At 29.3% G+C, this 27,003-nt stretch overlaps 3 protein-coding genes across 3 annotated transcripts; all 3 read left to right on the top strand.

The window, feature by feature from the left end:
* The first annotated feature begins 1,583 nt into the window (after nucleotides 1-1,583).
* LOC126654691 (GDSL esterase/lipase At2g42990-like) lies at nucleotides 1,584-7,688 on the top strand. The gene is made up of 3 exons (XM_050348634.2): nucleotides 1,584-2,014; nucleotides 2,802-3,294; nucleotides 7,068-7,688. Exons 1-3 carry the CDS (start codon nucleotides 1,652-1,654, stop codon nucleotides 7,256-7,258), a joined length of 1,047 nt encoding a protein of 348 aa, XP_050204591.1. The 5' UTR covers nucleotides 1,584-1,651; the 3' UTR covers nucleotides 7,259-7,688.
* Nucleotides 7,689-14,381: 6,693 nt separating this feature from the next.
* LOC126657692 (GDSL esterase/lipase At2g04570-like) lies at nucleotides 14,382-18,676 on the top strand. The gene is made up of 3 exons (XM_050352429.2): nucleotides 14,382-14,903; nucleotides 15,751-16,237; nucleotides 18,276-18,676. The coding sequence occupies exons 1-3, from the start codon at nucleotides 14,535-14,537 to the stop codon at nucleotides 18,467-18,469; spliced, it is 1,050 nt and encodes a 349-aa protein (XP_050208386.1). The 5' UTR covers nucleotides 14,382-14,534; the 3' UTR covers nucleotides 18,470-18,676.
* Nucleotides 18,677-19,234: 558 nt separating this feature from the next.
* On the top strand, nucleotides 19,235-19,974 carry LOC126656120 (uncharacterized). Its single transcript, XM_050350604.2, has one exon. The coding sequence runs from the start codon at nucleotides 19,270-19,272 to the stop codon at nucleotides 19,861-19,863; it is 594 nt and encodes a 197-aa protein (XP_050206561.1). The 5' UTR covers nucleotides 19,235-19,269; the 3' UTR covers nucleotides 19,864-19,974.
* Nucleotides 19,975-27,003: the final 7,029 nt, after the last annotated feature.

Below are 27,003 nucleotides of genomic sequence, written 5' to 3'. Positions count from 1 at the left end.
AGTTTAGTACTTAAAATACAAACTGATTGCTTTTTTTTCTATTTCTTGTTTTGCAGCTTCATTTATTTGGTGGACTACTATTCGCCGCCTCAAATTACTACCCACCGCCCAACTTTTGACTGAAATGCCCCTAACATAATTTCAATTCAAAAACAAAAAAACAAAAATCCTCTCAACTCAAAAATCTCTCAAACTCAACCTAAAATCCCGACGATAACCGGAGCCGATTTATGTCGGAATCGACGAGAGATAAAAAACGGGGACCTCCGGCAATTAATTTTGTTTCGTTTTTAATTGTTTTAATAAAAAAGAATTTTTTTTTTAAGGGACATCGCCCGGCGATGGCGATGGCCCTGTGCATCATCGCCTGGCTATGGCGATGGTGCAGAGGGACGATTGTCCCAGTGGTCCATCGCCAAACCGAATTAACAATGCACCGAACGTGTGGAATTTGGTTTTTAAAATAGTAGGAGTGGTTTGGTTTAGTTTTCGCATTTTTCATACCGAACCGAACCGTGCTCACTCCTATTGTGCATCATCATTCATCGCAAATAATGAATAAGTTGGCTACCTTCGTAACTAAAAAAATTTATTACCGATTATTATAATTTTATTCTTATTAGGACTCTAATTATATTATCTCTCATTAGGATTCTAATTAAAATATATATTTTACAATAAATTAAATAATTAATTAATTAATGACCATAAATTTTTTATTTAGTAATAAATTAATAAAGATTATTCGGTAAATTTGTCTGTCTCCCGCCCCCATCTGTGGTTTCATATATAGTATAGATATATAATTGTACTTATTTTTGTCGGCACCTTTTCTCCAAAAGGCCTCACCTTGTGCCTCGCATCTCGGGCCCTATGATATCTTGGCGTCTCAAATTACCTTTCACATTTAATAACTATGAGCGAAGTGCTTAAAGATATTACGATTTCCACTCAATTTGAGTAATTTTTTTTTTATTTTTTTATAATAAATTAGTTTATTTTATAAAATCGTATAGTAATTATCTTAAATTATTTCAATACGATTATTTATAATTTAAGTAATGGCAAGTGATTGATGTTGTAAATCTACCGAAAGTAAGTATTTTAGTTTTATTTTTATTATTATAGATTCAATTATCTCCTAATATTTATTTGTTAGTGTTTGGTGATTTGAATAAATTTTCATTAGTGTGTTTATTTATTTTATGCGATGTTTTTTTGTTGTTTTGAAACTCGATATATAAATTTTTTGCATAATATGTTTGTATAATTTACTTTTTAATAGTGTTTCGATTCCACATGACTAAATGTTTTGGCTCCACCCCTATCGGTATAAGTACATATAATATAATGGCGTAATTAGAAAATTTAGTCGGGGCGAAATGTAAGAATAAAGTTTTGATGGACGATTTTTTCGTACCAGCCGGACAAAGTTTAAAATTAATTTTCTTTTTTCTAAAAAATTATGTATTTCAGACAAAATCTCACCAATACAACTTGCAAACCCTAAATGCTGACACCCATTTAATTACTAAACCCACCAAACTTGTCCGCATTAATGTCTTTACTTTTTACCATTTCTTCTTCTATCCACCTCTTATTTATCACTCACTTCATTTTCTTGGTTCACCACTCAACAAATCAACAAAACATGGCCAATTCTATGCATATAAATCTTGTTCTATTCTTCACACAACTAATTATATTAGTTGCAGCAAAAATTCCAGCAGTAATAGTGTTCGGAGATTCATCAGTGGATGCTGGCAATAACAACGTTATTTCTACTCTTTTAAAGAGTAATTTCCGCCCTTATGGCCGTGATTTTCAAGGCGGCCGCCCTACAGGGCGGTTCTGTAATGGCCGGATTCCTCCTGATTTTATTTCTCAGGCGTTTGGGCTAAAGCCGGCAATACCGGCTTACTTAGATCCTTCGTATAGTATTTCAGATTTCGCTACCGGCGTTTGCTTTGCCTCCGCCGGAACTGGTTATGATAATGCTACTTCTAAAGTCTTGGTAAGTCTCTTACTTTTGCATGCATCAACTTAACTACATTTTTTCCATTTTTACAGGTACTAAATATTTGTCTTACCTTGCAATTTGATACCAGAACTTTAATTTGTATCAAAATCCTATCAAAATATAATTTTTAATTTTTATAGATAACACTTCATTATTTTCCGATCTGATAATATACTATCAAATCAGCTGCTACATTGATTGTCATATGAGTCGCCAATTTTTTTTGAATACTTTATCATAATTAAATTAAAATATTTAGTATCATTTTCATACTAATTGAAATTTTGATATTAAATGTGAGAGTGAGACGTATATTGAATATAAATTTGGTGCCACTTATACTTTTAACCTCCGTTTTCATTTGTATTTAATTTAATTTGGTTAATTGATTATGATAGTTACTGCACTTTGTTTAAATTTCATTTTAATTACCATATTTTAATTTGTTTTATTTTGGTGCTAAACTATATTTTTTGTTTCAACTGTCACTAAAAAAATTGTCAGGTTGATTTTTTATTTGTTATGCCTACATAAATATAAAGGTATAATTTCACATATATAATTAAAAAATAATATCCACATAAATATAATTTGGTCGGATATCGCTCAAGGCCTTCATAATGTCACTTACATGGAAGTTCAACTGCCAAATTAAAGCAAATTAAATGAGGGTCACTAAATTGAACTAAAAACAAAATACAGTTACCACCATGATCAATTAACCAATTTAAATGATATCACAGTTAGTTTAATTTAACTTTACAATTGAATTTATATTCAGAATGTGATTCCGTTATGGAGGGAAATAGAGTATTACAGAGATTATCAGAACAAGCTACGAGCATATGTCGGAAATGAGAAGGCGAACGAGATAATACGCGAATCATTATATTTAATGAGCTTAGGAACAAATGATTTTCTAGAAAATTACTACACATTTCCGACAAGGCGATCGCAATTCACCGTGAAGCAATACGAGGATTTTCTCGTTAGAATTGCTGGAAATTTTATTGCAGAACTGTACAATCTTGGAGCTAGGAAAATATCGGTAACAGGAGTTCCTCCGATGGGTTGTTTACCGTTAGAAAGGACAACGAATTTCATCGGCCGTCATGATTGTTCGGAGGAATACAATAATGTAGCATTGGAATTTAATGGAAAATTGGAGGGATTGGTCTCGGAGATGAACAGAAATTTTGGAGGATTGAAAATATTGTTTACAAGAAATGTTTATGATACTTTCTATGATATCATCAGAAGACCTGCCCTATTTGGTAAGTTAGTATATAATTTCTTTATGTCAATACTTAATTATTTAGTTAATTTTTCTTTTATAATTACTATAGTTGATAGATTAAATAATTATTTAATATTGGGAGACTCTATGTATTAAATTTATAATTTAAAATATAAAATTAATTATATTCAAAATAACCAGCATTGCAAGTTTAATTAAAATTAAGAAATACCAAAATAACACAAACCACATATGTACATAATTTTTATTAAAATTTGTACCAATGAAAAATATATATAGTTTTCCTGATTGTTTTTATTTTTTTCTAATTTTTTTTAAATATTATAGATAAGAGGATCATTGTATATTCCGTTTAAACTATTATGCTTCATTCTAGCTAGACGATTATTGGAGCTTATTCAATGTACACATATTAAAACATATATAGTTTTAGCTAAAATTATACTATCTATAATATTTTTATTAAATAATTATCAATTATCAGTCTGATACATTTTTATAAAATAATATTTAAAATGACATGACATTATTTTTAATATTAAAATTATCACAAGTTACTAATTTTTATTTTTTATCTAGATTATAAATTTTTAAAAATAAAAACAAGCCTATAACTAGAGACATTCAAAATGAAAATCAACATATCAATTGTGAATAGAGGAAGTATTAAACCAAATTTATAAATTGGACAATATTTATTTCTAACACAATTAATAAAAATAATTTACACGTTGATTAATTACTCAATCAGAAATAATTAATTTTATAACCAATTTTTATCAGAAAATGAACTCAGAGAACAAGCAACTATATTGATTGGATTGTAAAGTTACAAATCAAAGTTTAAAGCTAAAATATTGAACTCTATTTATACACATTATATAAGCTCTACATGAGCTGTAACCAGCTGTAATACAGCTGGAATCAAACTGTAAAATAGCTGGAAATGACATGGCAGCATCACACTTTCAAGAGGAGGAGGCTTGCTTCATCAGCTTTGGAGCAACAGTAGCTATATACTCTAATATCCCCCCTCAAGCTGGACATATATCAATTATGTTCAGCTTGAAGTAGCCTTGCAGCAATACCTGTTTATAGCAATGATTTGGAGCAGCAGTAGCAGCGGTGTGCATCAGTTAAAGCAGCGTTTGCAGCAACAGTCACATGATGGCAGCAACACACACCAGTAATAAAGTGCAGCAGTGTTCTCTATTTTGTCCAACTGAGGAGATTTTAGTGCTACAACATTATTTGCAGATACTTTGGAGAGCACATGTCCAAGTGCTTTAACATAATTTGCTGGTACTTTATAGATCAAATTCACAACTAATAATGATGCACTTTGGTGCCATATACCATTCTCCTCCATAATTATCACTTTGTCCATATGCAATACATGTGCAAATTCACTAGCTGCTAAAACAATAAACTTCCCAATTCTCCAAGTCCCTGATTACTTTGCAGAAACTTCTTGTTATCACTCAACTGAACTTGATTTAGTGGAAGCCTTTTATCAAACACAAGATGTGCACAATTGGCAGGAAGAATAAATCCACTCAAACTAATCAATTCAATCAAATTTCAAAAAATATAACAATCAATCAGCACAATACACGAAGAACAAAAGAAAAGAAAACTGATATAGATTTAGATCAAAATCTAGAAATTACGAGGTGATCGAATTCGAGGGAAGCAAATGATATCGCACTAATGAACAGAAATCCAAATCTCTGCGTACTTATTTTGACATAGAACAAACTGATATTGGATTCTAAAGAGATGAACTAAGAAAAATATCAAAGAGATAAGAAATTGAAAAGAATAGAAAACTGAACCGAATTTAATTTGAGATTAAACTCAAAAGAAAACAAAAGCAGAAACCGGTAATTGATATGAACTTCCCAATGTGAAATTGAAATTTCAATCAGATATGAACTAAAATCAACAAAGAATTTGTTGAAACCTGAACTGATAGAAAAGAACCAAATTTGAATTGACATCAACAACAATGAATTGAACTAATCAGAGATTGATCAAAAGACAAATTTGACAGAATAGAAACCTGAAATCGTTGATAGCAACGATTCAATAGAGAGCTTGAATTTTCAGCACCGATAGCGATAAACTGAAATGAACTTGATACTGAAACCGATAGAAAATCACCGATAGCGATGAACGAGAAATTGTAGTCACCGATAGCGATGCTCAACATCAAACTGAATCTGAAAATCAATCCGGACTGCTGGGACTGGACATCCAGTTCAGTACAACGGAGAAGAAACGATAAAACTGAAACACGGCGGCAACACCGGCGGAAATGCCTGATCCCGGGCTCGGACCCGCTCTGATACCATATCAAAAAATGAACTCAGAGAACAAGCAACTATATTGATTGGATTGTAAAGTTACAAATCAAAGTTTAAAGCTAAAATATTGAACTCTATTTATACACATTATATAAGCTCTACATGAGCTGTAACCAGCTGTAATACAGCTGGAATCAAACTGTAAAATAGCTGGAAATGACATGGCAGCATCACACTTTCAAGAGGAGGAGGCTTGCTTCATCAGCTTTGGAGCAACAGTAGCTATATACTCTAATAATTTTCAATAAGCAGAATTAATGTGGTGATTTAGAGGTTTTGTGAGACCCTAAACTTATACTAGTATATAAGAAAAAGGGAAAAGTTTAGAATAAAAAACAGGCTATAAAATCGTGTTTTTTTTTTAAGATATTAGACCTATAAACATTTGCAATAGTGAAACATTTCATCATTATCCATTTTTCTACTATTAAATATTTTAATATTAATATTTTATTGATTTATTGTGTAAATAATGTGTCACATCGGATGCATTACAAGTAGTTAATGGAGATTAATTAACAACCCAACATGAAATTTAAGATAGAAAAGGTGAAGCAAATATTACTTGTTGTCCAGTACCTGGTCCAACCTAATTTAATATGGTTGGAAACTTTTACCAGCTATTTATATCTATAGTCATTAAAGCTCACACCCATTTCCAATAATTATACAAGCTACTAATAAGATCTGGATGGTGCTAGTGAAAACGAAATCATGCATGCATGCATTATGTGACATTTAAATAAGGCTAAACCTAAATTATACGGTTTTGATTCATCAGAGCTCTTAATTTTTATATTTGGCTTTTTCAGATTCCTAAATCTTTGCTTTTTTGATTAATCAGGTTTCTTAACTTTTATTTGAATTTTTTAAATTTCTAAATTTTTGTTTTTTTATTTCATTGGGTGTCTAAACTTTCATAATTTGGTTCATTAAGTCCTTAACTGGATCTTCGTTTAAGAACATAATGAACCAAAAAACAAAAATTTAGGAATTTAAAAAAGCCAAATAAAAGTTGTGGGACCTGATTAATCAAAAAATGAAAGTTAGAATCTAAAAAAGCCAGTAGAAATTGAGGGATTTGATGAATTAAAATTATATAGTTTGAGGATTCCAAAATAGATTTAGCCTTTAAATTACACAATTAGGTTTTCATATAACAGAATAAATATATCACTTTATTTTAAAAAATGATTTTGTATATGACATTTAAGATAATAATTAGGTTTCCATGCGAGTATACATTATACAAAAGTTTTTGGTTTTATATTATTAATTCAATTTTTTTAATTTTGTGAGATATATAATTATTTTAAAATCTTATCAATTTACTTTATCATTTTTTTTGGCTTTAGAGATGAAATCACACAATATTATATATATTTCCGAACTGTGTTGATTTTTGGTGATGAATTAATGGCAGGATTTGAGGTGACGGGAATGGCATGTTGTGCAACAGGAACATTTGAAATGAGTTACCTCTGCAATGAACATTCAATTACATGCCCAGATGCCAATAAATATGTATTTTGGGATGCTTTTCATCCTACCGAAAAAACTAACCAAATTCTTTCTGATAGCATCATTCCTATTCTTTTATCTCACTTCCACTAATTAATGTTATATTGTTGCATGTGTTATTTTAATTAAAGGAAAAGTGTCATTTATACTTCTAAAATTTAACTTTAAAATCAAATAAGCTTTCAACATTTGGAATTCAAATATGCCCTTAACGTCATAAAAAGTGAACAACCTGACCCCCAATTTAACTTATAAATGAGATGCTGAGGCTTAATTGTCGAAATTGAAGGATTTGGTTGTTCATTTTTTGAAATGTTGAGAGCATATTTAAACCTTTCTGGATGTTAAGAACTTACTTGATCTTGAAGTCAAATTTTAAATTCATAAATGATCTTTTTTTCTTTAATTAATTTGCTAATCTTTCTTGTTATATATTGTACCTTTTTCTTGTTTTTATGCATTTGTTAAAGTTATACATTAGATTTCATCAATATCAAAAAGAAAAAGTTGGATTATTATTTTATTATTTGTATGTGATGCTAGAAAGTTCTTAGTCAATATTCTTATTAGTCTTATAATATTATTAAATATTTTATTAGGCATTTTAAAGGAGACTCATAGTTAAAAAAATAAATTATGAGACTAATAATTTAAAATTATATTATTATCTTTTCAATTTTTTTATTTAGATTTTAGATTTTTAAAATTATCAATTTTATCCCAATTATTAAATGTTAGTTTCAACTATACCAATTTTGTTTTAATTTGAGTTTTTCTATTTTTTTTTAAAATATGTCCCTCATAGTATTTTAAAATGTACAAAAGATAGAGACTATGTGTTAAATATGAAGGACATATTTGCATCTTTTTCAATTGAAAAAACTAAAATTAGAAAAACAAATGAGTACAATTGAAACACAAAATTAAAAAAATAGAGTAAATTTGAAGATTTTAAAAATTAGAAATAAAAATTAAAAAAATTAAAAAAGTGGAATATTTTTAGATAATGAAGTCTAAAATATATTAGTAAAATTATACAATTTGAAGCAGTGTTTAGTCTAAAAATATCCACAATAACAATAAAATGATAAATATTATCGAACAATTGAATTGCAAACGTTTGCCAACCGCATTCTTTTTGGGTATTGTTATTCGCCGCCCGCTTTTACTTAGCACCGCACAGGCAAAAGACATTTCTGCCCCTCTAGCAAAATTTCAAAAAAAAAGTTCTCTCAACTCATTCGAACACACTCGAACAACTACGTAAAAAGTCGAGTAAAATGACGGATAACGAGTATAATTTGTCGGAAAACGAATATCGACGTTCGGAAACAAGTTTTTCCGGCTTTTCCGAGATAAAAAATAGTTTTTTTAAATTTTTATTTAAAATTTTTAAAGGGGACGATTGCGTTTCACGTCCTCTCCAGAGGAGGGGACGCTAGAATTCGGCGTCCTCTCCGGAGGAGAGGACGTGAAAACCAACGTCCCCTCTAGAGGAGGGGACGCGTCCTCTCTAGAAGAGGGGACGCCGAAAATTGGCGTCCCCTCCTCTAGAGGGGACGTTGGTTTTCGGCGTCCCCTCTTCTGGAGAGGACGCCGAACGTCCTCTCTAGAAGAGGGGACGCCGAAAATTGGCGTCCCCTCTTTTTCCAGCCGCGACCGAAACGTCGCAGCCGGAAATTAATTTTTTTTTTAAAAAAAAAAAGTTAAAATGATTTTTTTTTAATAATTACAGTGATTTTTTATTGCATATTATTACGACTTTGTATTATATATTATTACGATTTGTTAAACGTAAGTATTCATGTTTTGCAGATTCATTTAGAAGATTATGGCGATTTTCATCTCGTTCGGAATCCGACATTTTCGTAAAATATGAATTTGAATAGAGTTGAATGAGTTGAGAGGATTTATGTTTTTTGTTTATGAGTTGGTTTTTTATTCAAAAAGTGAAAAGGGCAAAAATGTAATGTGGCTGTGCGGTGCTAAGTAAAAAGAGGCGGTGTTTAGCAATTCAGTTCTTTTTCAAGAGATTTGCTCGCTTTCGTTCTAAATAATTCAATATATATATATATATATATAGAGTTCTCTTTCATACCTGAAGTTTGTTGGCTGGACCCGGTCTATTAGTCGTGGCTTGACGATGGCTATAAGTAGTAGCGACAAATGCTCATTATCAGAAAATATTGACGTCCAAATTCGTTGATTCTATATGTATCAAATTGAAAAAGACAAAGAATACTTTTTTCAAATTTTATTAATTAACTCCGAAGCTCACTATTATATATAACTGATATAATATTTATAGCCTAATTTTTACTCTAATTAGAGAATATAATAAGTAATAAATATATTAAAACATTATTTTCCTAATATTTTTCATAATCTTTGTACAATAAATATTTTGTAAATTCATTTAATTAAGAATATCCGGAATTAGAAGTTATAGATAATTCTCTTAAATAAAATCCAATTAATAAATGATCGGCCCAATTACTTAAAAACCACCCACCTTGTAATTTTTTTTCATTTATACCATGACTTAGGAAAATTTTCAATTGTACCCTATTTTCAATTTTTATGTTTCATTTGTACCCCGAAATTAAAAAATTTGATAATTTAATTAATTTAAAGATAAAAATATTAAAAACAAAATACATAAATGATTAATATTAACGTTTTATCAGAATATAGGTTAAAAATAAAGGACTAATTTAAACTCTTTTTCAAAAAAAAAAGGTCAATTTAACTCATTAGGGTAGAGATGAAACATAAAAATCAAAAATAGGGTACAATTGAAAATTTTCCTAGGTCATGGTATAAATAAAAAAAAGTTACAAACGTGGGTGGCTTTTAAATAATTAGGCCTAAAAGATCCAACAGGCTAATTTGAGAAAGGGTTGAATTTGGGCTAAAATTTGTATCGGTAGCTTTAGCTCAACTACAACAAGTCCAATGACAATTGAAGATGTTGCCGTACATGGATACTTAATTGGGCTAAGATTGTCTTGAGTTGAACAGTACATAAGAGGTCTACATTATGAGATGGGACTGGGGGTGAGTTAAATTTTAGGAAAACTTAATTTTTAAATTTAATTTTTTGTATTTTTTATTTATGATAAATTTTTCAATTTTTGTAATTATGTCCAATTTAAAAAGTTTATTTGTAAAAATCTCTAAAAAATTTAAATTTTATTTTTAATTTCAAACGTTTGCGTCTTTTATTTATTGTGACCAATTTTTATAATAACTCTTTTTAAAAAGTTAGACTATATTCTAAAAATTTGACAGTAATTGTTAAAATATATACAGAAGTTTGAATTTAAAAAATGAAATTTAAAATGTTGATACAGTTGCATTTTTTTTAAAATTGACCATAATTAAAAAATTGATCGTGATTAATGAAAATGCAAAAATTTGAATCTAAAATATGGTTGTAACTAAAGTTAATTATAGCAAGAAAATCACATAATATAACATTGTAATAAACAGAATTTTTTATTATAACATGTCATTTAGAGATTGACATAATTGGTATTCTTTTTTCCGGTTTGATATTATAATTTTTTTTTTGATTCAGTTCAGTTTTATATATATTGTTTAATTACATTTTGATGCAAATTGAAAAAAGAATCAAACTAAAATATAAAATTCAAATAACCGAGTAGTTCATTTTGATTTGATTATTCTTCCATTTTTTAATTTTAGCTCATTTCAATTTTAAAAAAAAAACATCTTTGTTCAACTAACTTCGTTCTGAGTACACACTCCTATGGTGAACATAAAAAATAGCATACTTTCTATTGTTCAACTCAATGTATGAATGAGGACAATTTTAAACTCAATGATTTATCCGACCGAACTGATTACTTTAGTCGATTTAGTGATAAATTTGGATATGGTTGGTTTTATTTTAGGTTTTTAGATTTCAATTTTTTAGTTATCAGTTTGGTTTGAAATTTACAATATCCATATCAGTTGAACCTACCAAATTAACCAACCTATTCAGTTGATACAGTTTAAATTTTTCAATAGTCGGTTTAGCTTTAGTTAATGGTTCTTATTCGGTTGGTTCAATTATAATGGTTCAATTGATTGGTTTGTTCGGTTTTGTCTTAGTTATATTTTGACCGAACCAACTAAATGCTCACTCCTAACTCATCAAATTCTATCAAATCTCCAACCAAAAAATCAAAATTAATTATAGCATGAAAAATTGCATGCAAATACAAGTTTAGAGTTGAGTCCCCACATGACTTATATATGCAACTATAGTAGTGTAGAAGTTGAAGGATATATAGTAGACTAGAGGAGAATGGTAGCAAAAATCTCATGAGCATTAATGAAGAAATGGAAGGCATTTATAATAACAAAATGAAGCACCTCCATTTCTGTTGGACACAACATAATAGCCTTTCAATGCTCTTTAATTTCCTCTACTTCATTAACAACTTTCTATTCTAATCCATCTCTCCCTTTCTTTGGTGGTTGCAACCACTTTTGTGTTACAATTTATTCTCCATTTGTTTTTAAAATTGTCAATTATTTCAATTACAGGAAAAATAATTATAATTAAATTGAAAATAGATACTATTTTTTTGGTATTTTGGAACAATAATATATTTTCAGTTAATTATATCTAAAAAATAAAGAAAAAATGAAGAGTTTAATTAATAAAAAGAATATATAATTTAATATATTAAGTTATTTAATACTCCATCCGTCCCACTCTAATTGACAAAATAACTAAATTACAACCAATACAAACTATGACATATATAGTTATTTCTATACCATTCTATTGATAATAGAGCTAATTAATGCTATTAGTATGTTAGTCAAATTTTCATTAAATATTCACCATTTTTCCATAAAAAGTTTAATTTTAAATGAGGGTAAAGATGGAAAATTAAAAGATAAAATTATAGTTACGTTAGTTTTGTCAATTAGAATGGAACCCCAAAAACTCGAAATTTTGCCAATTAGAGTGGGACGGATGGATTAATAGGTTATTTATTTTTGAAAAAAATACTATGAAATTATATATAATAACAAAAATATTTTTACAACAACATATTAATTGTTACATATAGATAAATTTTAAAAGTTTATATTTTTTCTAAATTGTAAACTAATTTACCATAAAATTAATTAGATCTTTCGTCTTGTTATTTACTATTTAGATATAATTTACATAAATTATAAACTTGATGAACCAAGTTGTCAATTTTTTAATTTTAAAATGTTATGAAATTTAGTTATTATAATGACGCTCAGTGGCTTTTTGTTGTTACAAAATTGATATCCATAGCAGAATACAAAATTATTTAATAGGTATTTAATTTATAAGATAGTAAAATAAATAAATAATATAAAAATTTACATCTACAAGTGAATAAACTGAAGTAATCATCGAAATGATTATAAAATTAAGGTCAAATTTTCAAAAAAATATTAAACTTTTTGTGATTTTTGTTAGTTATGAACAAACTTTTTAAAATTTATAAATATAATCCGTTTTGACAAATTATGTTTCTTTTATAGCCAAATTTGAATACAACCGATTTTCTTGACAACATTACAACCATGTATATAAGATATAATTACAATAAAATATCAAATATTTGTGTGTTGTGCATAAATAAAAAGTTTAATCATAATAAAAAAAAAGCAAACCGATTCAAAAATGGCTATAAAAGAAATATAATTTATCAAAGCGAGTTTATATTTACAAATTTTAAAACATTTACCTATAACTAACAAAAATTACAAAGATTTGGTATTTTTTGAGAATTTGGCCTCAAATTAATGGAGAAATCACACTACAAAATATGTTATATTGGTAAAATGCTCGTACATAAACTCTTGACAAGAAACAATTCAAAAAGGAAAAAAATTAGAAGGCCTCGCATCTCATACACCATTATTCAAACTCTAATTGTCACATAGTATGAATGTTTATAATGAACAAAAATTAACTACAAAGAATTATGTGTATAATTCGTAATTGAGATATACCTTTTGGACCAATCAAAAATTTCTATTTAACAGAAGTTATTCTAATTCATTTGTTGAATTGACTAATCAATTTTGTTTTTTTTTTAAGTATAACGAGTTATAATTTAAATAATATAAACGTTTGAATCGACCTGTTAGGTTGTGCACTCAATTATGATAAGAATAACGATTAGCTGTACAAAACTAAAACACAAGAAATTTATTCAATGCAACTGTTGCAACATATCATTCGTGCAACAAACCAATTGTGCGTTAGTTATATGGAATTTTTAATGATTATATAATATCACAACCATTACATGAGATAAACACTCAATATATATTTATCAGTTCTGAGTTGGCTGTTTGACGCTCGAGGATGGCCTGCAAAGGAGCCGTTCACAATCTGTCCCCCGGCCAATAAGGGTTTCCCTTTTTTTAAATGAACGATTTAAAGACCTATGGATTCTAACAGCTGATTGCATAGTGGATATGCTGATTGCAGAGTGGATCATTCACGCGGCCACTTGCTCTCTCTGCAAGATCAGCTCGAGCAGTCCGTCGACAGCCGACGAGTTCGGGACTGGGACTTCTGGCCCCAGACTTTAGAGCCAATTCTTTTTCCAAAGTTACGGATCCATTTTGCCAATTTCTCTTCCTTACATTTTTCAATTGGCCAAAAGCTGTTCACCTTGGAGATCTAATGCAGTTATGAGTACGATCAAACGCGGATGACACTCGATTCTCCGGATTTTTCCCTCTCTAATTATTATAAAATTTATTTTTTGGTATATAATAACAATGTTAGCGTTCAAATTTATAATCATAAAATTGATGTTTGAAATATGAAATCATTAATGACCTATAAGATTAAACCAAAATATTTTAATTCTAATTTTTATAAGAAAAATAATAAAACATAAACAATATTAATTTTTTTTATAATAAGAGCTCACTCTCTTGTGTTGATATCCAAAATTACTATCAATTAATTTTGAAATATGGACCGTCCATAAATCTACATAACTGGTAAATCCAGATTATAACAACCAGCAGCCAATCTCAACCGCGTTATTTATTAAAAATGAAGTAGCCGGAATTTGAACGCACAACCATAACACTCAGATAATTGAAATTTAGACAACCACACCAAATCTATACGGCCACTATCAATAACTCTTGTTTCCTCTATTCACATAGTTGATTAAAAGAGCTTCTCATTTAGTCTTTGTAGTGGCAATTAAAACCGCCAACAACCTTCCCCTCCAAAAATGTAAACCCTAACTACTTTGCACTACTATTTATTCATCATCCTCATCCCTTTTTTAACACTTCATAACTTGTAGTGAGACACACAAAAAACATAAAAAAAATGGCTGCAAATTATAGTTTTTGGTTATTATTAATTACTCAATTTCTGGTACTAGCAATTACAACTCAAGCCAAAATTCCAGCTATGATCGTTTTTGGAGACTCCACTGTTGATGCCGGAAATAATGACTATATTCCGACGGTGGCTCGGAGCAATTTCGAGCCGTATGGGCGGGATTTTCAGGGCGGCCGGCCAACCGGAAGGTTTTCGAATGGTAGGATTACTACTGATTTCATATCGGAAATGATGGGGTTGAAGCCAACTATTCCGGCTTACTTGGATCCTTCTTATAACATTTCAGATTTTAGTGTTGGTGTCACATTTGCTTCTGCTGCTACTGGCTATGATAATGCCACTTCTGATGTCCTTGTGAGTATATTTTAATTAATATCTTTATGTTCATATTTCTGATTTCAACTTTTTATTTGGATATTTTTTAATTAATTAAAGTTGTGGCTATGTGGTCTCCATGAAAATGAAAATATTAAAGGAAAAAAGAATTTGAAATGGAGTATAAAGTTGGAGTCTCACAAATATTTTCGAAAATATAGTCATAAAGCTATATGAATTTCCGTGCAACACATAATCTCGATAAATTGTGATTATTGCACATTAATCACAAAATTATGTCTATTTTAGTTTGCTGGATATTTACTTGTAAGTTTGTCAATTAATTACTGGACCTAAAGGTTCAATATATGGATTATTTACAAAATCAGCCCCAGCTTTCACAATTTTAGTACTTTAATCACCACATTTGAGAATTATTACAAAAAGATGCAACATCTTTTATTTATTTATTTTGGAAATTTTGCCAATTTGTAATATGGCGTTGGGTCCAAAAGTGCCAAAAATAAAAATAAAAAGCTGTACTTTTTAATAATTTTCAAATTTAGTGCTCAAAAGCGCTAAAAATGTAAAAATTTGAATTTTTATTGTTTCAAATAATCCAAGTTTAATTGTTAGCTAGGCAAGACTCCAACTATAATTCTATAATATTTAATATAGCGCTGTCCTTAAATGTCAATCGAACATAAAATGTAAACAAAAACACTCTTCAACTTTTTGGTGAGACTGAAACTATAATTATTATATCTAACAACTATTATTTTTTATGCTAATCAAATAATTAGTAATTATTGAAATGTAGTATTACAAAGTTTCTTGATATGTTCTAATAAGAAAAATAATAATAATCAATCAATATATATTGCAGTCAGTGATACCATTTGGGCAACAATTGGAGTATTACAAAACATATCAAAAGAGACTAAAAGAGTATTTAGGAGAAGCAAATGGTAGTGAAACTATATCGGAGGCATTGCACCTAATAAGCGTCGGAACAAACGATTTCCTAGAAAATTACTATGCAATTCCTGGCGGCCGGTCTGAAAAATATAGCATTACACAATATCAAGATTTTCTAGCCGGAATTGCTGAGCATTTTGTGCGAAATCTGTACGCTTTAGGTGCTCGGAAAATATCGCTTGGCGGGGTGCCTCCGATGGGTTGTATGCCGTTAGAGAGAAATTTTTTGGGCGGAAATGGATGTGTAGAAAGATTGAACAATGTTGCTTCGGAGTTCAATGGAAAATTACATGGTTTGGTGGTGAAGCTCAATAAGGAACTTGCTGGGATCAAATTGGTGTTTTCAAATCCCTACAATATTCTCTTGCATATCATCAAAAATCCCGCGTCATACGGTAAGTTTATTCGGGAAATTTTTATTTATTGCGATCCGTGTTAACGTAGATGTTCACTGCAAAAAAATATTAATTTTTGATAGTTAAATTCGTCACAAATATTTGTGACGAATTTTAACCGTTACTAAAAGAGTTATATATTTTTTATGATGAAAATATTTAATTTATGACCTTTCTAATCGCAAGGCACGTATAAATATATCACATAAATTGTCCAAATTTATTTTTCTTTCAATAATTACGAGTAGTTTGGCGTATATATAATAAACTTAAGTCTTTGTCAGTCCGGTACAGCATTTATATAAATCGGGGATAATATATTGATAAAAATAAATTATAATTTAGTCAGTCAATTTATTTTAATAAAAAAATTACAACTAAAAGAACTTTTAAAAAAGTTCAAAAAAAAATTAACAAAATATTTTACAAAATATTATTTTTATGATTTACTATCATTAGTAACTGATACTATTATTTTTATAAATGATTAAATTGTTAATTAATTTCTTGAAAAATAATTAAGAGACTTATCAACTAAACACGCACTTTGACTTATAAGAAGGTATGTTTGGCAAGATTCGTATAAATATCGAACCAAATTGACAAATATATCATAATTGTTGGTAGAAAAAGATATTTTTCCTTACAAAAGTTAGTCATTGAAGTCGTCAAGAAATATCTAGGGTTTGCATTAAAGTAGTCTGAAATTGAAGCAGGATGTTGTTAGCAGTTGATACATAATTAATAAGTTCACACTTCAATAAATACTGCATGTCTGAATCTGCTGGTCATGCATGTGCATGAACCAGTTCATTAAGCTTCTTAAAACATTCGGTACTATACCTTCTAGGTTACGCTACTCTCTCCAAATACTTTTCTTTAATTTTAGGACTTGCCATTCAAAAACATCTTATCTTTTCGGATTTTCTTTTATATCCTACCTACCTTTTAAGATTATCAATTTTATTCTACTCCCTCCGTCCCAATAGAGTTGTCCACTTTGAGAAAAATTTTTGTCCCAAAATTCTTATCCACTTTCAAAAAGTAACTAACTTTTACACTTAGTTTTTTTATATTACCCCTATTTAAAATAAACTAATGAGTAAATTGCAAGTGGTTCCTATATTAAATAGGGGTATGATAAGGAAAGTAAGGAAAATTTTACAAAACCCATAAATAATAATTGCTTTTCTTAAACTGTGTGATAAAGGCAAAGTGGACAACTCTATTGGGACGGAGGGAGTATTTTTTTAATACTAGTCTCGCTTTTCGTGCTACGCACGTGGCTCTTAACGTGACTCGTCAATTCATGTATTAATATTTTAAAATAAAATTAAAAAAATTAAATTAATTTTTTTTGTAAATTTACACATAACTAACAAAGATTTGAATAATATTAATTGTGTTGCTAGTGTAGTCAAACTAAAAGATTGATATTCCTATTAATTTGGAAAAAATTAGCTATTTTTCTATACTCAATTAATATTCCTCTATCATGATACAATTTTATTTTAACTAAAACTCTAATTATAATAATTTTTTAGTAATTAATTATTATAATTAATTTGTTAATGACTATAAAACCGTTATTTAATATAAATTAAAAAGGATTATTCCGTAATAAGTTTTTCGATTTTAAAAAAAGCCTAATGTCTTGAAAATTAAGCCTTAACAAAATAAGTACATCCTTCATATTTGATATATGGTTTCAATTTTTAGAACTTTTTAAAATACACTTTTTTAGACTGCGTGGAAAATTTGAAGAACATAATTGAACGTTTTTCATAATAGAGATATCCAATTTAACAAAATTGGTGCGATTGCAACTAAAAATCAGAAAATTGAGTAAAACTAACGATTTTAAAATTTGAAAGATAAACCAAAAAAAATTGAAAAATGTAGTAATATTTTTGGATGAGTAAGCAGTTTTAGACTTTTAGTAAATAAAATTAGATCTAATTAGTCAATGTTATCATATAATTTTATTTATCTCTAATATAATACTCCTACTAATTAAATTAATGATGAATAATGGCAGGATTTGAAGTGACAGGAGTGGCATGTTGTGCAACAGGAATGTTTGAGATGGGGTATGCTTGTGCTAGAAGTAACCCATTTACATGCACCAATGCTGATAAGTTTGTGTTTTGGGATTCATTTCATCCTACTCAGAAAACTAATCAGATTATTGCTAATTATGTTGTCTCTCGTGTGCTTTCTACGCTTAATTAATTAGTTAATTATGTATGATTAAGCAATTAAACACCTCTTTAAGTAGTATTTTATAGTCTTTTTAAGGTTGTCTTTCTATTACTTCTGCTGCAGCTATAAACAGACATATAGTATAATTTATCATTTTGTTTTGTGGTTTGTATTTTTTTCCTAGTTTGATCAGGTTTGTATTATTATTCCCTATAATTTAAAGAATTTTGTATTAAATCTAATCTTTATTTATTTAGTTCAATAAATGAACTCCAATCACCTTAATTAAATATATCGGCAAGTAGGGATGAGTAAAAATTGAACCAAACAGTAAAATTAAACCGAACCAAAAATTAAAAGCGTATAATTGGTTAAAGTGGTTAAAATGGTTCAATTTGGTTTTTAAAATTACGGTTTGTTGGTTCTGGTTCAGGTTGGGGCCGGCCTCGGTGAAACGAATCGAAAAACCAAATTTTCACCTTTTTTGATTTTTTAACATACATATAAATAATATAAACTAAAATACAAAATTAAGATTTAATCACAAAATATAAGTTAGTCACTAAATTAGAATAATCCAAAAGTTTGAGCACTCCTAGAATCAATTATCCACATAGAGAGAGTCAAAGTTGATCTTCTACCACATATATATTTCATAATAATATTTTATGAATTAACTATTTTATTTCCCTTATCACCATTCAAATTTTCTCAGGTCCCACATTTTTACTTATTTTTTTAATTTTTATTTTCTAAAACATAATTTTCAAATTGCCATTTATAAAAGAAAACACACACAACACAACAACTCCCATAAACTAAGAAAAACCATGAAAAACCTCTACAACAAGAAAGGCAAAGTTCACCCATCTCCACCACCACTCTCCGATCACTACTTATCCCTTCTTCCTACAACTATTCTCACTTTCTCCGCCGCTCTCTCCGACGAAGACAAGCTAGTTCTCGCCTACCTCATCTCCTGCTCATGCACCTCCGCCGCCACCACAGTTGATCGCCGCCGTCGACCAAAAACCACTGAAACTAACGATGATCATGATCCTATGTTTGAGTGTAACTGTTTCAGCTGTTACATGAGTTTCTGGGTACGTTGGGATGCATCGCCTAATCGCGAAACAATTCATGAGATCATTGAAGCTTACGAAGATAGCTTGTTTAACAAGAAAAACAAGGGTTTGAGAAAGAAGAAGGGAAAAAAAGGTAAGCGTGTTTTGCATGAATTTAATGATACGAGGAGTAGTTTACAGACAGATTTTGAGGTTTCCAAGGTATCGGAATCGGAATCGGAAATGAATTCGAGTAATCAGAGTAAGGAGATAGCTGAAGTGGAATTGGAGAAGAGTACTGTGAGGAAGATTACTAGCTTTCTTGGAGAGAAAGTTTGGGGAATTTGGAGTAGGGATTAGTTAATTAATTATATGCTTAATTTGTTAATCAGTTAATTAGTTTATTTTTGCTCCTTTCTTGTACCATAAGACTGATGCGAGTGGAGTTTAATTAATTTCTTTGTCATTTTAGTTATTTTCTTCTTTAATTTAGGTTTACTCATTTTCTTGATGTGTATTTAATTGATTGTTGTAAAATTTGATAATGAATTAGTCAAGAAAATTAAACTATATTTAGGTTAACTAATTAATCACGTATTTTAAATTGGATAATTCAGGGATTAGAAAACTATGTTCAATTTACAGAATAGACTACTCAATGAGAATAATATTTCTTTGCTTACTATGCAAGTTCTTTGAAAGTGTCAAAAGTCAATATTCTTGAGCTTTGATCAGCAACCGTTGACAAGAAAGTAAAAAGCAGCCGTATTTTTGACTTTAAGACTTTTTCTACATTTGTGGATGATTCCAGATTTCTAAGGCTATCTCATCAAATTCTATTTCATTTCCTTACATTTTTGGGCCAATATGCTAAATTGATGGAAGACTCGATGGCTTGTTCTCTCTTTTTTAGCCATGCACTTGCCTCCGATGTTCCTTTACCATCAACGTAAACTATACATAAATGGTACAATATATAATTGTTTAATTTGAAAGTACCATATCTCTACACATATTATAATCTACAACTTTGATCTTTCTTATTTAAAAACTAAACAAACCGGTTCGTTATTTTTAGGCTTAAAATTGCGTAAAAATTCACAAATTTTAGCGTGTAAACTTTCAATTTTGGCAAATTAATACACAAACTTTTGATTTTTGGCAATTTTAGCACCGATTAATTTTTCGTGAAAAAAATGCTGATGTGTACACCGGAATAACCATTATTCTGGCGTCCACGTCAGCATTTTTCTCTATTTTTTGAAGAAAAATTGATCGGTGTTAAAATTGCAAAAAATCAAAAGTTTGTAATTTAATTTGTCAAAATTATAAATTTGCAAAACACGCTAAAATTTATGATTTTTTACGCCATTAAGTCTTATTTTTATTTTTATTAACATTTTAATTTTTCATTTGATTTTGATGTTAAAATATATTTAAAAAAAATTAAAATTCAATTTAGTCATCTATACTATATATAAAAGCACGGATGGGGGGGGGACAGACAAATTTACTGAATAATCCTTTTCAGTTTACTATTAGTCATTAACTAATTAGTTATTTAATTAATCACTATTGTAATTAAAATCCTAATTAGAATAGGTAGCTAAATTATCTCCAATTTAATTTTTAGTATGTAAAAAATAACTAAATTGTCTCCAAATTAGTAGAAATACCTGTCTTTTAGTTTGATTGAACTATAAAATTAAAATATTGTATTTGGTCAATATATTATTATTTAAATTTCTATCTTATTATTTTTAAAGATATTATTAATAAAATTAAGTTAATTATTTAATTATGGTTATTATAAAACCAAAAAAAGAATAAATTCAGTATGAAAAAAAAATTAATAACCGAATATATTATATTTACTTTTACAAATTTTTTATACTAATTTAATATTAGTTATAAATAAAAAAATTGATATAATTATAATAAATTTACTAATATGTTCATTGAGAAGTTACGTTACGAGCCACGTGCATAGCACGTAATGCGAAACTAGTCTATCTTAAATGTAGTAATTTCCTTAAATATATGTTTTGATAACTTATTTACACTTTTACCTGTCAAGTTTTGATTTTCTTTTCTAACTTTTTTTATTTATGAAAAATATCTTTTTTTAAATTTCACAAATACCTTTTTGATTTCCAATTTTGGTTTTTGGTTTTTTCAGTTCAGTCGACCGAACCGACCGATTGCACAATCCTATTTTTCAGTTTTTAATACTTTTTTATAGATCTTTTTCCTGAATTTTTTTTATTTTTTTATAGTGTAACAATAGTGTTTTTATAGTGTAAGATTAATGTATATATAACGTATATATAGTGTATTTATGACATTTTTTAGTGTTTTTATGGTCCTACCATGAAACATTACAAATACACCATAAACACTGCAAATACACCATAAACACTGTAAATGCACTATAAATATACTAAAAACGGCAGAAATACACTATAATACACCAAAAATACACTAAAACGTAAATATATTATAAACTTACTACAAATGCACCATAAATCAATTTGTTCTTTACAAAATCAGTAGCAATAAACAAATTTATAAATAAGAGAAGATAAAATAAATAATTATATGAATAACAGAACAATTTTATAAACAAAAAATTATAGATATACAATAATTTATTTACAAAATATTTAAATCATTACAAAAAATCTAAAAAATCACACAAATCTAAAAACGAGTCGAGAAATCCATAGCGTGAACGGAAGAGACGAATGGACTAACTCGAACGGGAAAGACGAACGGACAAAGGACGAGAAATCCATCGAAAGTAGACGAACGGACTAGCGCGAACGGAAAATACGAACGGACAAACGACCGGAAACGACGAGAAATCCATCGAAAGTAGACGAACGGAAGCGCGAAAGGAAAAACGAACGGAAAAGTAACCGGAAGAGACAAATTGAAAATCAAACGAAAAAAAAAGAAAAAGAAAAAAAGAAAGAACTTTTAGAGAAAAAAGAGATAAAAATGAGTGGCTATGTAAAAGTTTAACCTAAAATGAGATAAGACTTTTTTATATAGTGGGTATTTTTGGTAAATAAGTTAGCGAATTAGGTAGCGTTGGAAAATAGAAAAAGATGGATCAAATGGTGTAAATACTTTGCCAAAAACAGGTATTTGAAAAATAATCCCATCTTAAATTGTTTAATATGTATAATTAAAAATTTGTTTATATGAAATTTAACGATTCAACGACTTTAATTTTATTTTTTTAATATTTATTAACATTTTTTTTACTTCTTTTCTTTTTAATAAACTAATGAAGTAAGAAATTTGAAGAATTAAAAAAAACATTGAATTTCATAAAAATATAATTTTTGTTTATACCGTGTCAAAAATAAATTTTGAGGACTAAATTAAAATTAATTCTTTTAGATGAATCTTTTGACTTAGTTGACCAATATTGGAAAAATTAAAGTATTAATAAAAATAAAAGTGAAGGATCATGTCATTTGGTATTAAAATAAAATAATATAAATATAAATTACGATATATGAAAATAATTTGCTCTTAATTTTATATTTTTAAATGAGCAAGTACCATTACCATTTCTTGAGAGTACAATTTGTTGTTTTTTAAAGAATGAAATGTTTCTTAATAGGGCGAAAGCGTTACATGAGCAGATGGTCTAGATAGAAAAATAAAAGCGCTATACAGTATTTTTTTTTATATATATAATTAGGGAAGGGGGAGTGCTTGTGGGAGGCATCGAATCCACGATCTAGCAGTTTGCTGCTTAGCGCTTATAACATTTGAGCTATATTTCATTGATAGCAATATACAGTATGTTGATCTTAATAAATATTATAGGAAAAATTATTAAATTATCGCATGAGTTTGCAATACTGCAACCGCATCATTCATAATTAAATTGTTGATTATGACTATACAAACAAAAGATCTTATTTTTTGGTTAATCGATTTCAAATCATTGAACATACACACAACTATCAATTGTGGATTAAATTTCATAATATGTTCAATTTATGAATGGTTTTCTTACTATTGCATTTTAATCCACTTCCAACATTAAACAACGCTGCATACGAGATTATTTTTCAAGAGAGTCGCCTGAATTTGGATAAAATCTTCTAAAATGATAAAACTTTTGCAACTACCAATTTTAATATCAAAATTTTAGCACCAACTCTATAAAAAGTTATTAAGTACTAAATGCAAATATTGTTATAATTAGTCCGAAAGAGTATAATTTCCGAAAAGTATAATTACTAAGAAAGTTAGTGTGGAGGAAATCAATATTTTAATTGCTTGTTTCACTTAATAACTTTCCGGGAAGTTGCATTTTATTTTTAATTAATTAAAATGTAAAGACAATATTACACTCAATAACTAAATTAACTAATTAAATATAGAGTTATAATCGTACTTTAATTAACTTAACTAGGGAAATAGAACTTATCTAGGTTTTATTAGGGAAGTCATTTCCCTAGTTAAAGGGAAGTCAACCCTTCAACTTCCTGGAAAGTAGATTGATAAAAATGAACCAAGTAAAAAAATATGCTATTTTCCGGGAAGTTAAACTTCCTTACTGAACTTACCCCCAACCAAGTGAGGCTTACATTTTTTTAGGAAGAGGTTCTACTTAAATATGTTATATTTTTCAGTTCATGTACTTCCATATATGTAACTCTAAATAAATTTTAAGTCAAATCTATTTTGAGGTCTCTATCCTTTTATCTTTTTATTTATATGGTTCTCCTTCAAAGTTTTGTATTCATTAGGTCCATATACTTTATGAATTTTATTAAAATGTCCTTTTTTGGATGGGACCATCACGTGTGTGTTCAATTTCCATTATCATTACCATGTAGAACATCAGTCGAAATACCGGTGGAGGACACCGGCAAATCGCTCCGATGATCTAGTCAGTATTTTCAGAAGAAGAAGAAGAAGAAAAAGAGAAGAGAAAAGAGAGTGTAGAATGAGAAAGAATTACCTTTTAGGGTTTGTCCATAAGGTGGTGTATATAGTTTTACCTGGTACAATCCTACCGAAGTGAATTATTACTCTTCTTTGGTCCCTACAGAATCGGTTAGCTGAGGTGGCGCCTTCTCATTGCGTCTCGTTTATCGAGCAAGATATGCGACGCACGGAACCTTCTATGTGTCAGATTCTGTTAGCGTTTGTTGGGAGAGAGGTTTAGCTCAGTCGAGAGAGAGGATACCGAGCTTTGGTCCACCCGTGTTCGATGTATCTCGTACCGAGGTGGTCGTGCTTTAATCCGGTCTCTTATGTAATTCGTGTTCTGGTAGTGTTAGCAAAAATACTAACTTGTAGTAATCCGGAAATACGGAATCGATCCCACGAAGACAAGAGGTTTAAAGTGAGCGAACACGTAATTGGAAATTCAATTCGGAAAGCAATGATCAATTGGAATTATAGTAATGATTACGGAATTTAAAACTGGCGAAATTAACACTTGAAGCAATTAAAAACTAAAGCAATTAAATAATAAACGGGATAAAACAATAGGTAAAAGGCGTTTAGAGGTTGTTAAATCGATTTGAAACGTTCTAGTTAATCGGGATTGATATGGTAATTAGTTCGGGTCAAGTTTTTCAAAAATGCCTAAACCGCTCTCTCGAGTCCGCAATTAGAACTAATTGCGATTAAATTAATACCCCGAAATCTAAACAATTTAATCCAATCACGAAGTTAACTTCTAACCACCTAATCCCTAAACCGCCCTAGCGTGATTAGATTTTAGGTTTGTGATCAACTAAGTCCGTCTAATTAATTGACTCTCGCCTAATTAACTAGTCTCTAAACATAGATTAATAGATCAAGTTAATCTAAGCATTAAGCCCTAATAATCACAACAAACTCCCAACACAAATCAACCCTAATCAACTATTCAACCAATCATGGCAATCATCAACAACCCCCAAACAAGGAGTTTAGCTAGCCATTATCAAAACTAAAACAATAATTAAACAAGAATTAAACATACTATTAAGATGTAGAAAGATTACCTTTAATAAGTAGAAGAAAAACATTCAACAATAACTATAATAATGAAGCTTGAATAATAATAATCTTGCATTAATCACCAAAGTTAAGAACAAAAATCTGGAAAATAATACTAAGAACAATTGTATCTAAAAATCTGAGAATAGTAATAGGAAAATGGGGGCTACAAATCTAAATCTAGTGCATAACCCTAAAAAAGGAAAATAAGGTGTCCTTATATAGTACTACCCAAAAATAAGGAATAAAAATACAACCCATCTAGAATGTTTGGCCCAATAAGGAAAGAAACCAAGAAAATCTGAGCTCCTTATAACCATTGTCTCGAATCGAGACACACAACTTAAAGGTGTGTCTCGATTCGAGACACATCTTAGCAAAACAATCTGCTTCTCAACTCTTTGTGTCTCGATTCGAGACACATCTTAACTGGGATGTCTCGATTCGAGACACCTCTTCAGAAGGGGGAGTCGACTTCTTTCGCTTCCGGCTTTAGCTTCTTTCGCACTCGACTTCCGCTTCCGCTCATTTTCCACTATTCCGGCCTTAAAACTCTTCGTAACGCTCTTGATTTCCTGAAACATAAACACCCTCTATAAGCTAATCAATTCCATATAAAAGTGGGGTGAAAGCACATAAAAGCATACGAAAAGACATCCTAAAGATAGGAGTATTTTACTCCTATCAAACCTCCTCACACTAAAACTTTGCTTGTCCCCAAGCAAGAAATGAATCTCACTATAAACCACAACAATTAACAACCTTGGTGATTGTAAACACATGACAACACACGAACTCCCAACCAATGAAGGCACAAGACAAACTTCTAGTGTTATCAATTGTAAGCGATGCAACCAACGATGAATGCAATTATAATGACATAGTCCAATGACATTGAGAATACTATTGGTAAGGCATTTGTGTTAAGCAAATTCGGAGTTACAATCATCTACGGGACATGCACACATTGGCCAAAATGAAATGGTAAATCATGGCATTATTCTCATAGAAACCAAGCAAAGCACAATGAAACTCACAAGATATCACTCCAACACACAAGTGTTTAGGGTAAACAATTAAACTCACATCGTGCTTATTCACCATAAGCTTGCCTTTAGTCCCGAACTCCACTATTTGGTTCGGTAATCAACAACTATCATATGGACTTGTGAGGGTTGTAACTAGGCTATGGGTTAGGGGTAGGTAGATTTGGATACTTGGCTAAAACTTGATTTGAACGACTCTTTTCTAATATACTTTCGACCTAGCTCGGATTTTCAACACTTGTGAACTTTTGAATTATTTTTATTTATTGCCTTTGTTTATTCTTTCTTTCTTTTCTTTTCTTCATTTTCCTCCTTTTCTTTTGTTTTCTCTTTTTTTTTTCTTGATATTGTTTTTATTCTTTCTTTCTTTTGATTTTCTTTTTCTCGAGGCAAATTTCTATTCTTTTAACATTTTCACATTTCTTTCTAGTCA

This window comes from Mercurialis annua, linkage group LG7 (assembly GCF_937616625.2).
Source record: "Mercurialis annua linkage group LG7, ddMerAnnu1.2, whole genome shotgun sequence".
In the NCBI taxonomy this organism is placed as follows: Eukaryota; Viridiplantae; Streptophyta; class Magnoliopsida; order Malpighiales; family Euphorbiaceae; genus Mercurialis; species Mercurialis annua.
The sequence above is the reverse complement of the archived record's forward strand: the minus strand, read 5'-3'. Positions and strand labels throughout refer to the sequence as shown.